Source organism: Rhinichthys klamathensis, unplaced genomic scaffold, assembly GCF_029890125.1.
Source record: "Rhinichthys klamathensis goyatoka isolate OS25496 unplaced genomic scaffold, OSU_Roscu_1.1 h1tg000135l_1, whole genome shotgun sequence".
NCBI classification, from domain to species: Eukaryota; Metazoa; Chordata; class Actinopteri; order Cypriniformes; family Leuciscidae; genus Rhinichthys; species Rhinichthys klamathensis.
Genome location: NW_026606670.1, coordinates 726507 through 743102, shown reverse-complemented (window position 1 = coordinate 743102; position 16596 = coordinate 726507). Strand labels below are relative to the sequence as shown.

At 38.5% G+C, this 16596-nt stretch overlaps 1 protein-coding gene across 1 annotated transcript; it reads left to right on the top strand.

The window, feature by feature from the left end:
• The first annotated feature begins 14689 nt into the window (after nucleotides 1-14689).
• msx3 (muscle segment homeobox 3) lies at nucleotides 14690-16488 on the top strand. The gene is made up of 2 exons (XM_056257028.1): nucleotides 14690-15208; nucleotides 15699-16488. Exons 1-2 carry the CDS (start codon nucleotides 14800-14802, stop codon nucleotides 16112-16114), a joined length of 825 nt encoding a protein of 274 aa, XP_056113003.1. The 5' UTR covers nucleotides 14690-14799; the 3' UTR covers nucleotides 16115-16488.
• The last annotated feature ends 108 nt before the right edge of the window (nucleotides 16489-16596 follow it).

The following is a 16596-nucleotide window of genomic DNA, read 5'->3' as shown; positions in this document are numbered from 1 at the left end:
ATATGAAGAAGAAAAAAAACATCACAGTTTTTGGGGTTTTTTACCTGTTACATATGGTGCTAAATATTTATAATAGTTGTAATCACTTTAATGATGCTTACTTTATCAATTTAGTCCATCACTTTCTGTCTTTAGACTACAATGTTGTGAAATATCAAGTTTAGCACCCCATAGTTGGCAATGAGAAGATGTGCAGTTTACTGGTCTGTATTAAAATAAAACAAGCTACTAAAAGTCAACAGGGAAGCTTGGAATCTTTTTAAACTGTGCCTCATATAAATAATGCAGAACTTGGTAATTCTTACTAAACTGGATTATAATTACATTATTGGTTTACGTAGCCTCCCGAAGTATCCCGAAGGGAAGTTCTTTGGCAAAGACTTGCTTTAATATGTCTCAAAATTGTTACCAGCTGACTTGGCTACAGGAAATGCGTCTCTCTTAAAAACCTCAAAGCAAATAATACAAGTAGCATGCAATATTCATAACCCTGTTTGGTTTTATTGCCGTCCATCCAATGGCGACATGTAGACATCTTGCCTCTCGGTATTTCATTACATGTATTTTTGTTTAATACTTTGCACAAAGTCTGTGATATCATTTAGTCTCATCAATCTGTCGTCTCCCGAGGCTTAGTTTTATCCATGCTACTATGAAAGCATCTCTTGACCTCCTAACCCTCCTGAGACTATCATCAGAGCCTTATGGAGCCAGATCAAACCCATAATAGCCCTGTGTTCTTTTTTCTCTCTTTCTCTGCATGAGACAGGACACAATGTCTTCAGGCAGTGGTGTAAAGTACACCCTGCCAGCAAACTTAGATCTTAAATATCACACTAAGAAGGTATTTCACCTTCTCAGCTTAAACAAGCAGATTTTTTTAAAACTCGTTTACAACTACGCTGAATTAGTCAAACGGCCAGATCTGTTCGCCACATGAGAGATACATTTTTGCATTACATTATGCTTGGCATTGGGCTGTGGGAGAGATTTCATTTATTTCCTTTTTCAGACAGGCAGAGAAAGACAAAGTATGTTTAGATGGTGACATCATACATGCTGAAGCATTCAAAGGGCCCAGTGGAGAGAGTCTGGCCTGCATGTCTGGTATCTACCTGGTCTCCAGCTTTATCATTCAGGACTTCTACGGAGTGGAGAATAACAAGCTCTGAAGGTTCACGGTACAGAACTTAGGAAGTTAGAATTTCCCTCCCCAAAATACAGAATAGAAAAAATATTCTACACATAACATGCACAACGGAAATGACAACTTTGGGTAATTTGACAGGAATCTGATTATATAACTTGGAACCATATCATATTTAAAGGGGTCATAATGCCATTTTTGTACAAGCTAATATGATTCTTTAGGGTCTAAATTAAAAGTTTGCAATATACTTTAATTAAAAATTCTCATTAGTATTGTAAGAAAACAGTTATTTTACCTGGTCAAAAACAGCTCTGTTTTCAGCACGCCGTTTCAGTGCATATGCCTTTAAATGATCATGAACTTTGCTCACCCCGCCTCTCTGTTCTGTGCGTACACGTTTATAACACAATAACCATAACGCGTTGTTCAGTATAAACGTGGGATTATTAATTATATTGAGAACATCGTACATAGAAAACATGCCGTAATGTACCCTGAGTGTAAACCTTAGACGCATTCATCGTGAAGCGTGCAGCTAGCGATTTGCAAAGATATAAATATTAATATAAAGGTTAATAAAACGTTACACTCACTTCAGTTGTTCTAGAGGTTCAGCAGGAACACGAATAGCTGGTACCGATCCTTTTTTCATGAGCAGCTTCTTAGCAAAACCAGCTTTATACTGACCCTCCTTTATAAAGCAGTCTGGTGAGAAATGATTCGCGCAAACATGAAAGCATTGACGTTGATCATGGGGAATATTCCCTTCGAAAACAAACTCAGCCACTGCGTCTTCAGCGGTCTGTGTTGAAACGCTGCTGTCATTCAACAATCGCGGGAGGGGCGTGCGAGCTTGTGACGTCACACGGTCGAAGGCTTGATTTGAGACAGGGGAAAACATATAAGGAGATTAAAACAAAAACACTGGATGGATTTTTATCATTATATGATGGTTGTGTTCAGGCACTGCCAACACACATTTCAGTACAATCAACTTGAAAAAGTGCATGTATACCATTATATGACCCCTTTAATAAGAGTTAATCATGTTAATCATAAACAAAACAATATATATATAGCCTATATTTAAAAACATTTGTGTCATTTGGGTTAATAAGCAGAATTAGACATTCTTTCATTGCTTTTCTTACACAAAGGTTGAATGGATGAGGCCTGGATAAGGCCTTTTTTCCCCAGTTTCTGTTAATCCAAGTTGTTGTGTTAAATTGTAACGCAAGTTAAAGCACATGTAATTCCATTTGCGTTCCATCACCTTAACCTGTGTCTTAAATTCCAAGGTAACTGGTAAATAGAGTAGTAATTCACCTTATCGAATTGTGAATGTAATTAAGAGAAAAGTAAACAGCCCTGGGCAGGCAATAACACGAAGTGGAGTTGATTCAAGAAAACCCTCCGAAAGTACTTAGTGAAATTAGACCAGAACTGATAACATCTACTTACCAAACTTAATTAGTTCAGGCACTCAGATGTTTCAAAGCATTCCAGGCTGTCTATGGTAGGGCTGTCCCATCCTAGCTTTTTTTTCTTGGCACATGCTATGCTTCTCAACTGCGTTTTTATCACTGCTATTTGTCATATCAAGACATGCAGTCTAATACAATGGATGATATTTTAAAACAGTCAGTGATGTCAATAATTAACCTGTCTTTGATCTAGAAAAAGAACCCACAGAGAATCTATGAAACAAGTTCCGAGAGAAGACACGTGATTAAGATACACGTTATGTCAAAAACAACTAACGGGGATTTCTTTGACATCGCAGATGACACGCAAAACACGAAGGCAGAGGGGGAGCAGGCACACTGGTGTGAACTGAGAAGTCTGTGTTTTCTCAATGCGGCCCCCGCTTCAAACCCTCACTGATGTGAAGGAAAGTCATGCAGTGGTGACTTTCGGCCGTCAGCATCAGGGAGTCCAGCTCCCTTGTCTACTTAAGCCTCTTGATATGAGTGTGAAAGCTGTTGTTAATAAAAGTTTCAAAGGGAGAGATGAAAAGGAGGAGAAATTGAGCAGCCTGGGCAGCATTATTCCCGCTCTGTATGGAGGCTGCCCTGGCGGAGGTGTTCCGCCGACCGCAGGGGCTCGCAGAGGTCGCCGGAGATGTCGCCACCGTCGCCCAAGGGCAAAGGCGAAATCACTCGCCTCTCACAGGCTTCAAAGAGCCGGGCAATTACACTCAAGTAGCCAAATGAATAGATGTCTCAGCTTGCCAGCAGTTTCTTCAGAAAAACAGAGGAGGCCTTTGAGAGGGAGAGGAGGGGAGAGCCACACCTTATGAGTAATGTGTAACAACTCGTTTGATAATTGCAGGGGGAAAAAGCTGCCCGTCTTCTATACCGAAAAAAGCAACCCGCGCCAGCCGCTGGCTCTGATCACAGACAGAAAAACCGGAGAGAAAAAGGCCTAGTGGCAGTACTCCATATGAGCAATGTTGTTTAGAGAAGGCGTCCATTGTGAATGCTACTCTCGAGCAGTGGCACATACGAAGTCAGCTTCCCATTGAGTGGGCTGAAAAGGGCCTTTGATTGGAAATTGCTCTGGCAGGAGAGCACACCTGCAGAGAGCGCTCTATAGAGCCTTTTGGAGGGCCCAGCAGCTGCCAGAGCTGTAAGTCTGGGCACCTAGTGGGCCGAAGAATAGACGCTGTGGAGTCTTTCAATGCAAAGCCACTTAGTAACAGAAGGCATGTGCCAAGCTTGCAAAGGCGGAATGAAAAGTGCCCTTCGGAGTTGACTAAATATCAGGGGGGCACTTCTTCGAAACTCACCCAGCCCCCTCTTGCACTTCTATTTGTGAGAACAATAACAGACCTGAGAGCCCAAACGGCAGAAATATACCAACAATCGCCAGGGAGAGGGGCGAGGAACTCAGCCGGAGTGTGGAAGCCATCAATTACACAGAGCAAAAGTTAAAAACCCAGCGGGACCAACGCATTAGAATGCAGAGATATGCAGGCCTGCAGGCAATGGACAGCTCTACTGTGCTGTGGTCGAGGCCCCATAAAGTACTGTGTGGAAGTATATGGACCATGACTGAGAACATTCGACCACAAGTCTCAGTCATATGCAAGGTTCCATCTTTCATTGTTCAGAACGCTATCTTTAAGTTTGTATAATGTGGAATTGCTCTTAAAGGGACAGTGCACCCAAACGATAAAAATCATGTCATCATTTACTCACCCTCATGTACTTGGCGTGAGAAGATATTTTAAGAAACATTTTGTCCATTCAATGAAAGTCAATGGGGACCAGTGATATTTTGGACCTAACTGACTTTCTTTTATATGGACAAAAACAGTTCAAAATATCTTCTTTTGAAGAATGAAAGTCCTGTGGGCTTGGAAAGACATGAGGGTGAGAAAAAGAATTTCCATTTTTGGGTGAACTATCTTTTTTAAAGTTTCAAAGACATGATTTGTTGACTGCAACTGGAATATAGTTTTAACAAACATGGCCTCCAAATAAACACAAAATAAGGTTTAACAAGACTTCCACTGTATACCACTTTGGATAATCTCATCTGAAAGACTTCAAGGGATCAAAAGCGGTTGACTGTCCGGGCACTGAGGTCCCGGATCCCCTCGCGTTCTTTCGGCTGAATCCCTCTGAAGGCGCCGCCTGACACATAGAGAGCCATGTGCAGGAATCACACAAAGCATTGTCAATTGAAGTATCTCCCAGCAGCTAATTTATGATGCCCTCAAAGCAATTTTCACAGTCAGAAAAGTGCAATTGTATTTTCCAGCTCATTAAACCCAAGCACAACAAAGCTTTCATCCTCCCGCAACCCCCTCCCTCTCTTTCCACCCCTCCAACCCACAGTCTGCATTTCAAAAGAGGCAACATGAAAACACAAGCCTCCGCTAAGTGTAAAATAAACATTTTGCTCTCATTTCTATGTTTTTACGGTCACCACCAGGAATCTCTCTGCATGTACGGTACGGATGAGAGCACGGCAGCTTGAAGTGTTCATAAATGTGGCGCAGCTAAGATTCAGTGAGAATTTAAGGCTTGTTTATTCAGAGGGCCTCTCTGCTCTCCTCCCTCCTCTTTGTTCTGGGTTTCATGGGAGGACTTGGAAATTGTAATCTCAGGACAATCAGGCTGACTTATTTGTTCAGGCCCTGTCTCACTCGTAATCGCAGTAAACCCTTTAAATCATGTGAGTACCTGTTAAAGAGCCTCGCTGTGAGGTGCTTGCATTCCCCAGCCTCTGAAATCTCCCTGCTTGAAACACTCTCTCGGTCTCAAGTGCTTAATAAGTGTTAGCAGTTAAATAAATCTCATGTTAAAAAGCACTCTTGATGGATGAGTCTTGTTTAGTTTTGATCTTTGTTTGTAGGATTTGATCCGGCTTGAAAACAGTTTAGTTTCTAGTTTTCTTTGCAAGTAAATTGAGGAGCGATGCTAGAATATAGGCTGACTGTGACTTATTTTCTTGTCTGTTTTTGACTTTGAACACCTGAGCTTCTAATCAGAAACAAGAACAGGCATAATATCTTCCATAAAGAAATCAAGAATTGCATTTGCAATGATTATAATGACAAATAGGGCATTAAATACACTGAAGAAACTGACATAATGTTTTTGGAGTGGTTGACAAGTAATGTCTGCATAAGAACAGCCCCTTTTAATTGAACACTACATTTCTGCTGAGGGAAGTGTGCTCTGAGGAACAGTTAAGTGCTGGTTTTCTGTCAGGCATTAATCAAATTTAGGCTGAAGAACCAAAAGGTATAATTCACACTTCTGTGAAAACCTAACTCATTGATTCATACAGAGAGCCACTGGAGACAGAATACGAGCCGTTGGTGCATTCGAATATGTGGTCACATTCTTGGTTCCTCACTAAACCACAAAATGGCCACAATTAGTTTCTCATCCCAATAGTCAAAACCATGTGACCACGCTCATTGTCCTTTGCTTTCCCTCAAAAATCTTGGCTCGATTCTACAGCTAGAGTCCAGAAAAATTGCCTCAATTTTGTCCGCTGTCATCTTTGTGGTGCCCCTTAAGCGTTATTTGCTTTTTAGTGTAATGGATATTACATTTACACTGGAGTAGAAAAGAGAAAAGGAGAAAGTGACTGTAAATGCCAGTAAATGAAAAAATATGCTTAGTCTGTCAGGGCATGCAATTAAACTTGATAAACTTGAATATTTAGGCAATTCCCTCACAGCATGCTTTATAAATGATCCTGATGAGAAAATACTGCAAAACCGCAACTCATTTTCTCAAAATCTACTTGCAATATCCTCTCATTAAAGGGATAGTTCATCCAAAAATGACAATTCTGTCATCATGTAATTCCAAACCTGTATGAGAACGTCGGGGTCCAAACAACATTGGACCCAATTGTATGAAAGAAAAGAAAAAACTCAAAAGTCATACATAGGTGTAAATGACATGAGGGTGAGTAAATTATGACAGAATTATGATTTTGGGGTAAATGAATCTTTAAGCAACATTCATGTCCCTGATTTCATAGAAATGTATAGAAAAGTTTGATAAACAATTTTATATTAATATTTACAAGTTCATATTGCCTCATAAAAGCATTTTATACAACAAAAAAAAACATGTAGCCTATTAAATAAAAACCAAATGAATGGTGTAACATAGGCTGTCTGTTAATTTTTATTGCTGACTACCTAATTGTTGAATTTCCTCTTTTTTATTTTCCCTTTGTGCTTTGTAGCTATTAAAATTAGCCAGATAACAAGCAGTCGCTAAATAGTGTCCTCAAGAGAGTCATACATTTGGTTATGTTGCTTTAAATTATGTTACGATCGAGTTTCAGATTAGAGTAGGCAATTGGGTTATTTTCAATAAAATACAATATAATTTTTTTGACTGTACATACATTCCTGATATGGACATCTTTATTTGCACACCATGAACTCATAATTTTTTACCTATGCATTCAAAATAATGTGTATCAATATATAAATGTCTGAGAATTGGACAGGCTGCATTAATAGGTTCATGCATGGCTCTGTGGTGGGTTCAGTCTCTCAGCTGGGATGCTCAGCAGTTCGTGGGCGACTTACCCTTATAATTGTTGGAAAACATGAGTGCGACAGTTGAGCTAAAGCAGGCAAGATTTTTCTGTGGGGAAGTCAAATGGCTTTAGGATTGGGGCCATGATGTTAGCCTAAACTGATTGGGTCAGGTCAAGCTCTTGTTAAGTCAAATAAAAGGTCAAGATACTTTCTACTTATCCGTGTCACCCGAGGCCTCTGTTTTAAGTGCCCCCTCTGGGCAGAGTAAAAAATCTGAAGGAAACCCTATGCGCATGGACATAAACACAAGCCCAACTTGCCAAAGCAGTTTCCCTTTCGGGGTAGTTAAGCATTTATGAGGCCTGACCTCCACCGGTTTCACTCGCAAAACAACCCATTGGGTTCTAGTTCAAAAAGACGTCAAGAAAACGCTGGTCAGAATGAGTAGAAATACTACTAAAGAAATAACTCGACCCAGGCCTTTTTCTAAACCCCTCTTCTTAAGAAACAACTATTTTTACTTTTTATTTTTATTTTTAAAAATTTGCACACAAGCTACCATACACAACAGATGACGACCTCGGTTTTAAGCATATTAATGCTTGTGCGTCACAAAAAAACAGATACAAGCATCTTCTTTTAAGGGGATACTCCACCCAAAAATGAAAATTCTGTCATCATTTACTCACCCTCAAGTTGTTGCAAACCTGTATGAGTTTCTTTCTTCTACTGAACACAAGATATTTTGAAGAACGATTGGAACTTTGGCACCATTGACTTCCATAGTATTTTTTTTTCTACTATGGAAGTCAATGGTGCCCAACAACCGTTGGTTCCAATCGTTCTTCAAAATATCTTCCTTTGTGTTCAGCAGAAGAAAGAAACTCATACAGGTTTGCAACAACTTGAGGGTGAGTAAATGATGACAGAATTTTCATTTTTGGGTGGAGTATCCCTTTAAGTTAGGTTGGTAAGAAAGCATCTCTCAAGATCATCAATAAATATTTGATTGCAACCTACACACTCTGAGGCATAGAAATACAAACGTACAATGATTAACTTAAAAAAAAACCTTTAGTTACTTGAATCAATAATAAGAAAGCGACAACAAAAAAAGAACAAAATGAAACTGTAACAGACATTAGAGCAATATAGTTTTTGTTAGCATTTACATTACACTTTTTGGAGGCCTAGGATTCAATTGCTGCTTTTGTTTGCTGTCACTGACACAGCAATAATCATTGTCCAAGAGGTAATTCTCCCCAGACTTGGCAAAGTCATGATTGTGAGATGTAAATGATAGTTTTAATTTTCCCTCAGTGGGATACAGCCGTTGTGCTCTGCCTACTTCTGTCACATCAACACTTCATCTTGGCCACCATTTCACAGAGGGCTATAACTGTGTCCCATTGTGCTTCTGACAAGGGTTTAAGGTTCCAATTGTCTCTGTAAAACCCAGGAACAATGCTCAGATGTAATCCTGTTGGAGCTTGATGCCACTTTCTGGATTTTTCATGCGAGCGGTCAGTTAACGGACATCATGAGCTTTGTGGCAACAACTTCATGAGGTTGACTTTTCAAAGTGCTCTTTAGCATTTAAGTAAATGGATATACTCTACAAAACTTGATTTCCACCTTTGTGATCGCCCTGGCAACACAACAAGAGTTACTTAAATGCATACTTATTTTAGACTAACACAGACTGCAGTTTCTAACATTTTTAAAGAGGTACAATTAGCGCAGTTGCTACAACATACTGTACTCATTTGCATTTCAGCCTCTAGTTGACTTAAGTTTTTGAATCATTGCACTGAATCAGCCAACTTTCAGTCACACTATGAAAATGTCCATCCTACTGCATGGTGACCTTGAAGGACAGATCTGCTTTCAAGGTCTGTAATGACTTCTGACATAGTTTACTTGCCTCCACGCTGTGACAGAAATGTCTTCTGGAGTCAAAGGCGGAAATCTCTGAAACAGGGCACCACTTTGGAAGCCTAAAGCCAAACATTGTGAGATTATACTTCAAGGGGGATTTTTTTTCATTAAGGTATATGTATAAAAATGCAAAAGATAATAGGATAGATATATATTCTCAACGTTTTCCTGCATAATTATGTTGATTTGACAGGATCAAATCATTTGCAAGCAATAACCTCCTACCACTAAATGATATAGACGTATGAAATGGAAAAATAAAATAATAATTATCTAAACTTAAATCTTGGGTGAGAACCTTATATGCACAATAGGCTGAAGAGTAGCCAAATTTAAGGAGAACCATGGAGAGACTGCACCCCACTAAGTCACCGCTTGACACAGAGATGAAAACGCTCAAAACTGAACTACTGTAATGTGCGTATGTAAATTGATCTTGACAAGCCAAAGTATTATCCACAGAACAAGATCTGATTAAAAAAACAAAAACCTTGAAGCCAAAAGTTCAAGTTCTGTGCCTTGGAGTATTCAAAAACACTGATCTCATTTAAAATGGTTACTTGTGCCCTTTGAAACCTCTGCAAGGATTTTCTTTGATCATCTAAATGCCTATGATTATCATAACATGATGCCAATACAATCTGTACGGATATGCCTCAAGATTTAATGTTTATAGACGGTCCATTTTAGCGGTGACTACAGAAAAGCATAGACTTGGTTATGAAGATGGAAATCTGTGAAGATGACAGTCTGAGATTTTACATGCTTAGAAGTATAGCTTTCTCAAAGGTTTTCATGGTCTAAAGAGAAATGAGGCACAGATCAGAAAGACACTAACATGCTAGGATGAGATCACAAAATAGAGCTGTAAAACCACAGAGATGAGATAGTTCTGTGACCTTAAACTTCATAAAGGCCGTGTGTGTGTGTGTATGTGTGTGTGTGCGTGTGTGTGCGAGAGGAGGGGGTTGTCCTCTCTGTACTATGGCATAACCACACATCTGCGATTGGCTCAACATACAGCATGTCGGCATGGCTGGAGAGGGTATGAAACGTCTTGAACTATTAATGTCAGTTGGGCCAAGATAATGGCAATTTAACTTGAACTTCAACTATGCTTTACACATTTGTGTATGAATACTATTGCATCATCCAAGATATTGGCATGATTCTGAATTATTAGTCTAAATTGGCATTAAAAAGACATTTAATGTAATGTAAATCTGGAGTATTTATTTAACTATACATGTTTTTTCTGTTTTCGAACAGTTATAAGTCTACTTACATCCAATGAACTAGGAGCAAACAAAAACGTATCACTTTATAACTGACACAACTTTTCCCAACAATTTTCCCTTTGAAAAGATGCCTTTTCCAACCACAAGAGTTTCTCAGCAATCAGCATAGAATTCTGCTTGGCTTTATTTTTTTAAACATGAGAATCAAAGCTAAGGATGCATGAGAAATCTATGTAACCCCCCTTGGACATAGGCAAACATTCCATCAAGAATCAGATCTTTGCAAAACTTTGAACTCATGCACAGAGGACTAACATAAACAGTATTGTACTGCTTAAGAGCAATTGTTCCATTGGCAGAGCGATAGTCAAGTCATGAGGGATCCCCAAAGAATAACATTGTGTGTTTACATTTCAAGCAATTATACTAACCTCAAGAAGAGTAACAGGAAAAATTAATTATTCAATAAAAAAGGTTGAGAGTCAAGGGAGACTAGAGGAAAGTTACACATGACATTAAATTCCCCAGAGATGAAATAAAGTCCTGAGATGACGGCAAAGGAAATTACTTAATAGCTATATAGAAGCAAAAGGCAACATCGATGTCTTCAGATAGAAATCTTAATGTGGTCTTTTAACATATCAACTTTGACACTGGCTCTAAGAATATGAAAATCTTGGTTTGTTAACAAATAATGAGGACATTGTGCAAGGCCACTGTACAGTAATGTACTGTACAGTCCGGCTTCTGGTAGTATGTACAACAGAGCTAAAGGCACACCTTAAGAAAAAATGTATGTGTATGATTGCAGAAACAATATATGTTTGTTGAAAACTTATGGAGCAACATATTTTGTGTGAAAATAAATCATAAAAGTGGTTTATTTTGTTTAAAAATCTTATAAATGTATGAGGTGGCAAGATGGGCCTTTTACCCAAAGGCTCACCAAGGGGCAAAAGGCACATAGTGTTTATACAAAAATATAGTATTCTTAATTTATAGAAATACTTAAGCTAAAATAATATGTTTATAATAATGTTAACACTTGTTCAATAAATACTGTCATTAAAATATGTTAATATAAAAATATATTTGAAAAATATATTTTAAAAATTACTTTAAAAAGTAAGGATTCTGAAAGCATTGAATGAGATCCCATAATAATTTAATAGATTTACAGCAGTATAACGTTAAATCAAATTTTATGATTAATAGTTTAAATATAAATAATAAATAAATATGGCGATTTTCTCTAAGGTGGACACCCAACTTAATATATGATATTTACCATCTGAATCTAACCATGTCATGTCAACAAATGGAAAAGTCAACCAGATATTTATTATCATGGTAATTATTGTACCTTTCGCCCAACATTCGCCTCAACTGCAGGGGCGCCTTTTACCCCAAATACCAAAAATGGGTTGTTACAACCCAACTTTGGGTCAAATATGGACACACCCAGCCGTTGGGTCAAATTTTTAAATTACATTTTTAACCTAACGTTTGGGTTTGTCCATATTTGACCCAAAGTTGGGTTAAAACAACCCAGCATTTTTTAGAGTGATACCTTCCGTTAATGAAAAACTTTTGTTTTAATTAGCTTGAACAAAACTGAAAATCATTAACAAGACCTTTGTCTCAAAATATATTTAATAATTTTAGCGATTCTCATTTAATTAAATCGACAACTTTTTTATTTTATTTTATTTTTTTACGTAAAATATTTCATCAAAGTAGTTAAGTAGTTAGTTAAGTGCAGAACTTTGCGCTCCTGCTCGTTATCGCGTCAAGGATCAGGCAAAAATCCACTTCCATCTTGAAAAGTGGATGTTTTGGAAAGTTTTTTTTGCCATCTAGAGGAAAATAAAATCAAAGGAGCCTTTTACCCCGTGCAGCCGTTAGCCCCGTTGTTGCTATATCCTATATTATACATTTAGCCTATGCTCTATAGCATTTTACAGTCCACTTGTACCTTTGTAGCATCTAAAAGCAAATAGCAATATCTCACGTAAAATGCCAAGAACATTTAATTTATTCTGTGGCAACTTCAACATTTTCTGAATTAATTTTGTGGTAAAGAGAGCTAAATATGTATAATTAATAATTCTGCACACACAAAAAAAATTCTCAGCAAATATTTGAATGGTTTACTAATTGTAATAGCCTATAATTTTTAAAATCACTATATTGTTGGTTTTAAAAATCTCCAGTTATCAGTGTAGGCATAACTGGTCTTAAAGGTCCTGTTTTCTATACACATTTATATAAATATATAAGTTGTTTGGGCTCTTTCACATCTTAACCCATGTCAGCTTCTGCCATTTTGGGGTAATGAGTAGCACATAGACACACTACTTACAGTATTTTGTTTTGTAATAAATCAGAGAACCACTTCCTTAGTAAATGTTTCAATATGTGCACTGGTTTTGAAGAACACTTGGAGTGGTATTCTCATGGGAGGAGGTTACATGGGCCTAGCAATTACATTCACCAAGGATTTCGCTGAAATACCGCCTTATCGAGAGCAGGCACTGTGGATCAGGAGAAAAAGCACTCCACTTTTTTTCTCACCGGTGTTGTTGGATTGAAAGACATAGAGCATGACGTCCACAACACGCATCTTGAAAGGTAGAAAATGCATTTGGCATTAGCCTACTCTTAACAAATTGTCTATCAAATATTAGGCTACTAAACGTAATAGTCCCTATTTACAGACTGCATCAGCAACTCTTCATTTTACATTTTAAATATCAAACATAAGTGCTATAGCCGGTTTGAATCAGAATTAGCCTACTGCAAACCGCAGTTTTTATCGATGAATAATGTGGTTCTTAAATGGATTCGTATTAATTGTAGCCTACATCCTATATTAGCTGACATAGCCTACAGTAAGTTTCCGTTTATAGCTAGGCTACTTTTTTAAATAATTACTTTTGTCAAATAGATAAAAATTGAACTCTACGTCCTGGAAGTAATAGGCTATGCTTCTTCAGGTCTTGAAACTGATCAAATGAATGTCATGACAAGCAGGTTGCAAGCTACTAATAATAAAACCAAACATAGGCCTATAATAGGCTTACATGTTTTTTTTTATGAACGCGTTTTTATAGTAAAACTAACTGCTAAAACGCTTAAAATTCGATATTAAACAAAAATCTAGTCTAATTACAAGTCGCTTATTAAATGTGGGTTAGCTAGTTAATTTAACTTGTTGGCACAAATGTCTAAATCCGTTTTGAAAAGTAGGGTTGGCCTAAACTTTACTGGGCTAATGGCTCCAGAAAGTTCATTCTTTCGCAGAAATCTGCAAAGTAAACAAGCTCCGATAATAAAAATGATCAAGTCTAAACCTTCTAAAAGTAGACATGTAGTGAGGCAACAGTTAACTGAGTGGTGCGCGCTGTCTGTGGGAACTGATTGCCCTCTGGCTATTGCCTTGACATTAAACTCTTCGAGGACAATTGGTTAAGTGGAGTTAACTGTTGCATATTCTCCCTGAGGTAGCTTCCTTTTTGATCTTGCCGAGACTGGCGCCTTCCAAAACAGGGCTTGTCTGCGTTATGAAATGCTTTGACTTACGGTGAGGGGTTGCCAGTTGCGCCTCAATGGAGGCTTTCTGCAGTCTTAAAGGGCCAAGACAAGCTTTAAATTGCTGTAATGCAGCGTGACAAAATCATCCTCAATTCAGTCACATCATTTTGTCCTGCCATTTTGTCTTTATGGATATGCGTTTTTTTTCTCCACTGAACATATAGTTATATTTTTAAGGGTACAACAGACCAGATGCGATTTATAATTTAAAAAAGCAATTTTAAATTAAAAAAAAAAATTAGGCTACCACAAATTAAAAAAAAATACTAAGCCTACCACACGCCTTATCTTAGGGCGTTGAATAAAAAACTCAAAATTCTATCACATGTGCAATATAAATATTTTTTCCGCTATCTCCACTATCCAGCGTTTTTATAAAGAAATTTTTCACCCACAAACTGTGGACTAAGAGGCCAAGGAAGTGGTTTGTTTCGCTGTATGTTTTCAATAAGAGTTCAGTTAATGAGTACGGAGGCCCGCTATACAGACATCCCCTCTGGTTAATTGCAACAAAACTTCTCAAATGGCTCCTTGCCTCCAAGACTGGAGCCCCCAGAGCAATCAATAAACCACCTCGGCAAGACAAGTATGATTAACCATGCAACATTTCTTTCAAAATCATTGTGACGTCTCAAAGAAACTTGTTTGACCAATCAGGACGAGCAAGCGGAAAGTCATGTGGGTGAAATGTCAAGCCGATTGGAGGGCGGCAGGGAAAAAAAGAGAACTTTTGGAAGTTTATAGCTGCGAGTGCGCTCTGCTATGAGAGGGAGGCAGGCGTCGCAAAAGCGCGACGGCAGAAGGAAAAGGCACTGGGGAACGAGTACAATTCAGGACGACTCACATATTCTTATTGTATGGCCCCTCTATCATCCATGATGAATTCTTTTCAAGGGCCACTCTCCCAAGAAGGAAAACTACAGGAACGTAAAAGTGCGGACAAAGAGGAGTCTCAAAGCAACGATAAAGCGACTGTCAAAGGATGTAAAGGCAAGGCGCAGAGTCTCCCGTTCAGTGTGGAATCTTTAATATCAGACAGAACAAGCACACGGACTTTATACACGTCATCTGATTCTGGTATTATATCTCCGACATCCAGTGCAGATGAGCGGCTGAGGCTCTCGCCCATGGCTCTTTACGCAGACAGAAAGATCCCAGTGGAGAGCGTCTCCAACCTATCCGACTGCAAGAGAGGAGATATGGAAGAACTAAATGACAAGGGACAGTCCGGCTGGTTTCAGACACCCTCGTACACTTCTCCGCCAAGTGAGTTGTTCAGTGAGGAGGCGTGGCAATTATAAACATGAATTTATATATATACATAGCCTATAATAATAAAGTTTATTTAGATTTGAAATAGCTTTTTGTATGAAAATAAAACGATTGTGAGATGTGTAGAGGAAGGTCTTGATATCATCCAAAAGTAGAATATAATTTACCAGTAGCCTATAGCCTACTTCTGCAAAGAAAAGCCTGCGTTGCAAAAACGCATTCCTTAGAAAGACAAATTTGTGGATGTATTTGATTTAAAAATAGGCTAGGCCAATATTTTCATATCTGAATGTATAGGCAATTTAATAGGCATATTTCAAGCAGGCTAGGCCAATTTCGCATAGCCTATGTATAGGCTACTTCTGATAATGCTGAAAATATACGCGAAGCATAAGTGGAAAAAGCAGGGATTCGTTGTTATCAAGGCAACGTAATATAATTATTCTCATTTTAATATGTTTAATGTTTTGTTGTTTGTTCGCAGGGCACTCAAGTCCACCTCCGTGTACCCTCAGAAAACATAAGAACAACCGAAAACCGCGGACACCGTTTACCACCTCGCAGCTGCTCGCTTTGGAGAGAAAATTTCGTCAAAAACAGTATCTTTCTATTGCAGAGAGAGCGGAATTTTCCAATTCACTCAACCTCACAGAGACTCAAGTTAAAATCTGGTTTCAAAACAGACGGGCGAAGGCAAAAAGGCTTCAAGAGGCCGAACTAGAGAAACTGAAACTTGCAACCAAGCCATTATTACCTGCGTTCGCCTTTCCGTTCCCACTCGGAACACACGTTGGTTCTCCACCCCTCTACGGACCGTCCAGTTCCTTTGCTAGACCTGCGTTACCAGTCCCGGGACTTTTCGGTGGGCCAGTGACCTACGGAATGTACTATTTGTCTTAACCGACTGAAGAACGTCCTTCAGTTCACCGTCTGCTGCGGTTCTGTTAGTCAAATGACGAGTGAAATAGCAAATGTTTTCTTTAAAGAACTTCAGCAAATATACCAATTTAAAAGAATTTATTCTTGTGAACTACAGTTTATTCCAAAAGTGAGAGTCCCCAAATTGGCTTTAAAAGTGCAATGAATCTTCTTCCCCTGAATACAGAAGACTTTATCTTGTATTGTAAACAAGCAGACATAACACAGTGTGGCTGATTGTAGTCTCAGAGGAAACGATTTCCAAGAGATTATTTCTTCTGAGGGCACAGCCGATTTGGCAAGTGCCACTTGTTGATCAGCATCCCTTGTTGATGGGTGATGCGCGAGAAAACACTGTGATCTAAAGTGTTTCCGCCAGATCCAACAAAGCTCTTATTAAAGAAATGACCTTATAATTAGGTTTTTAAAAGTTTTTTTCTAACTTAAAGAGCTTGTTGCGATTG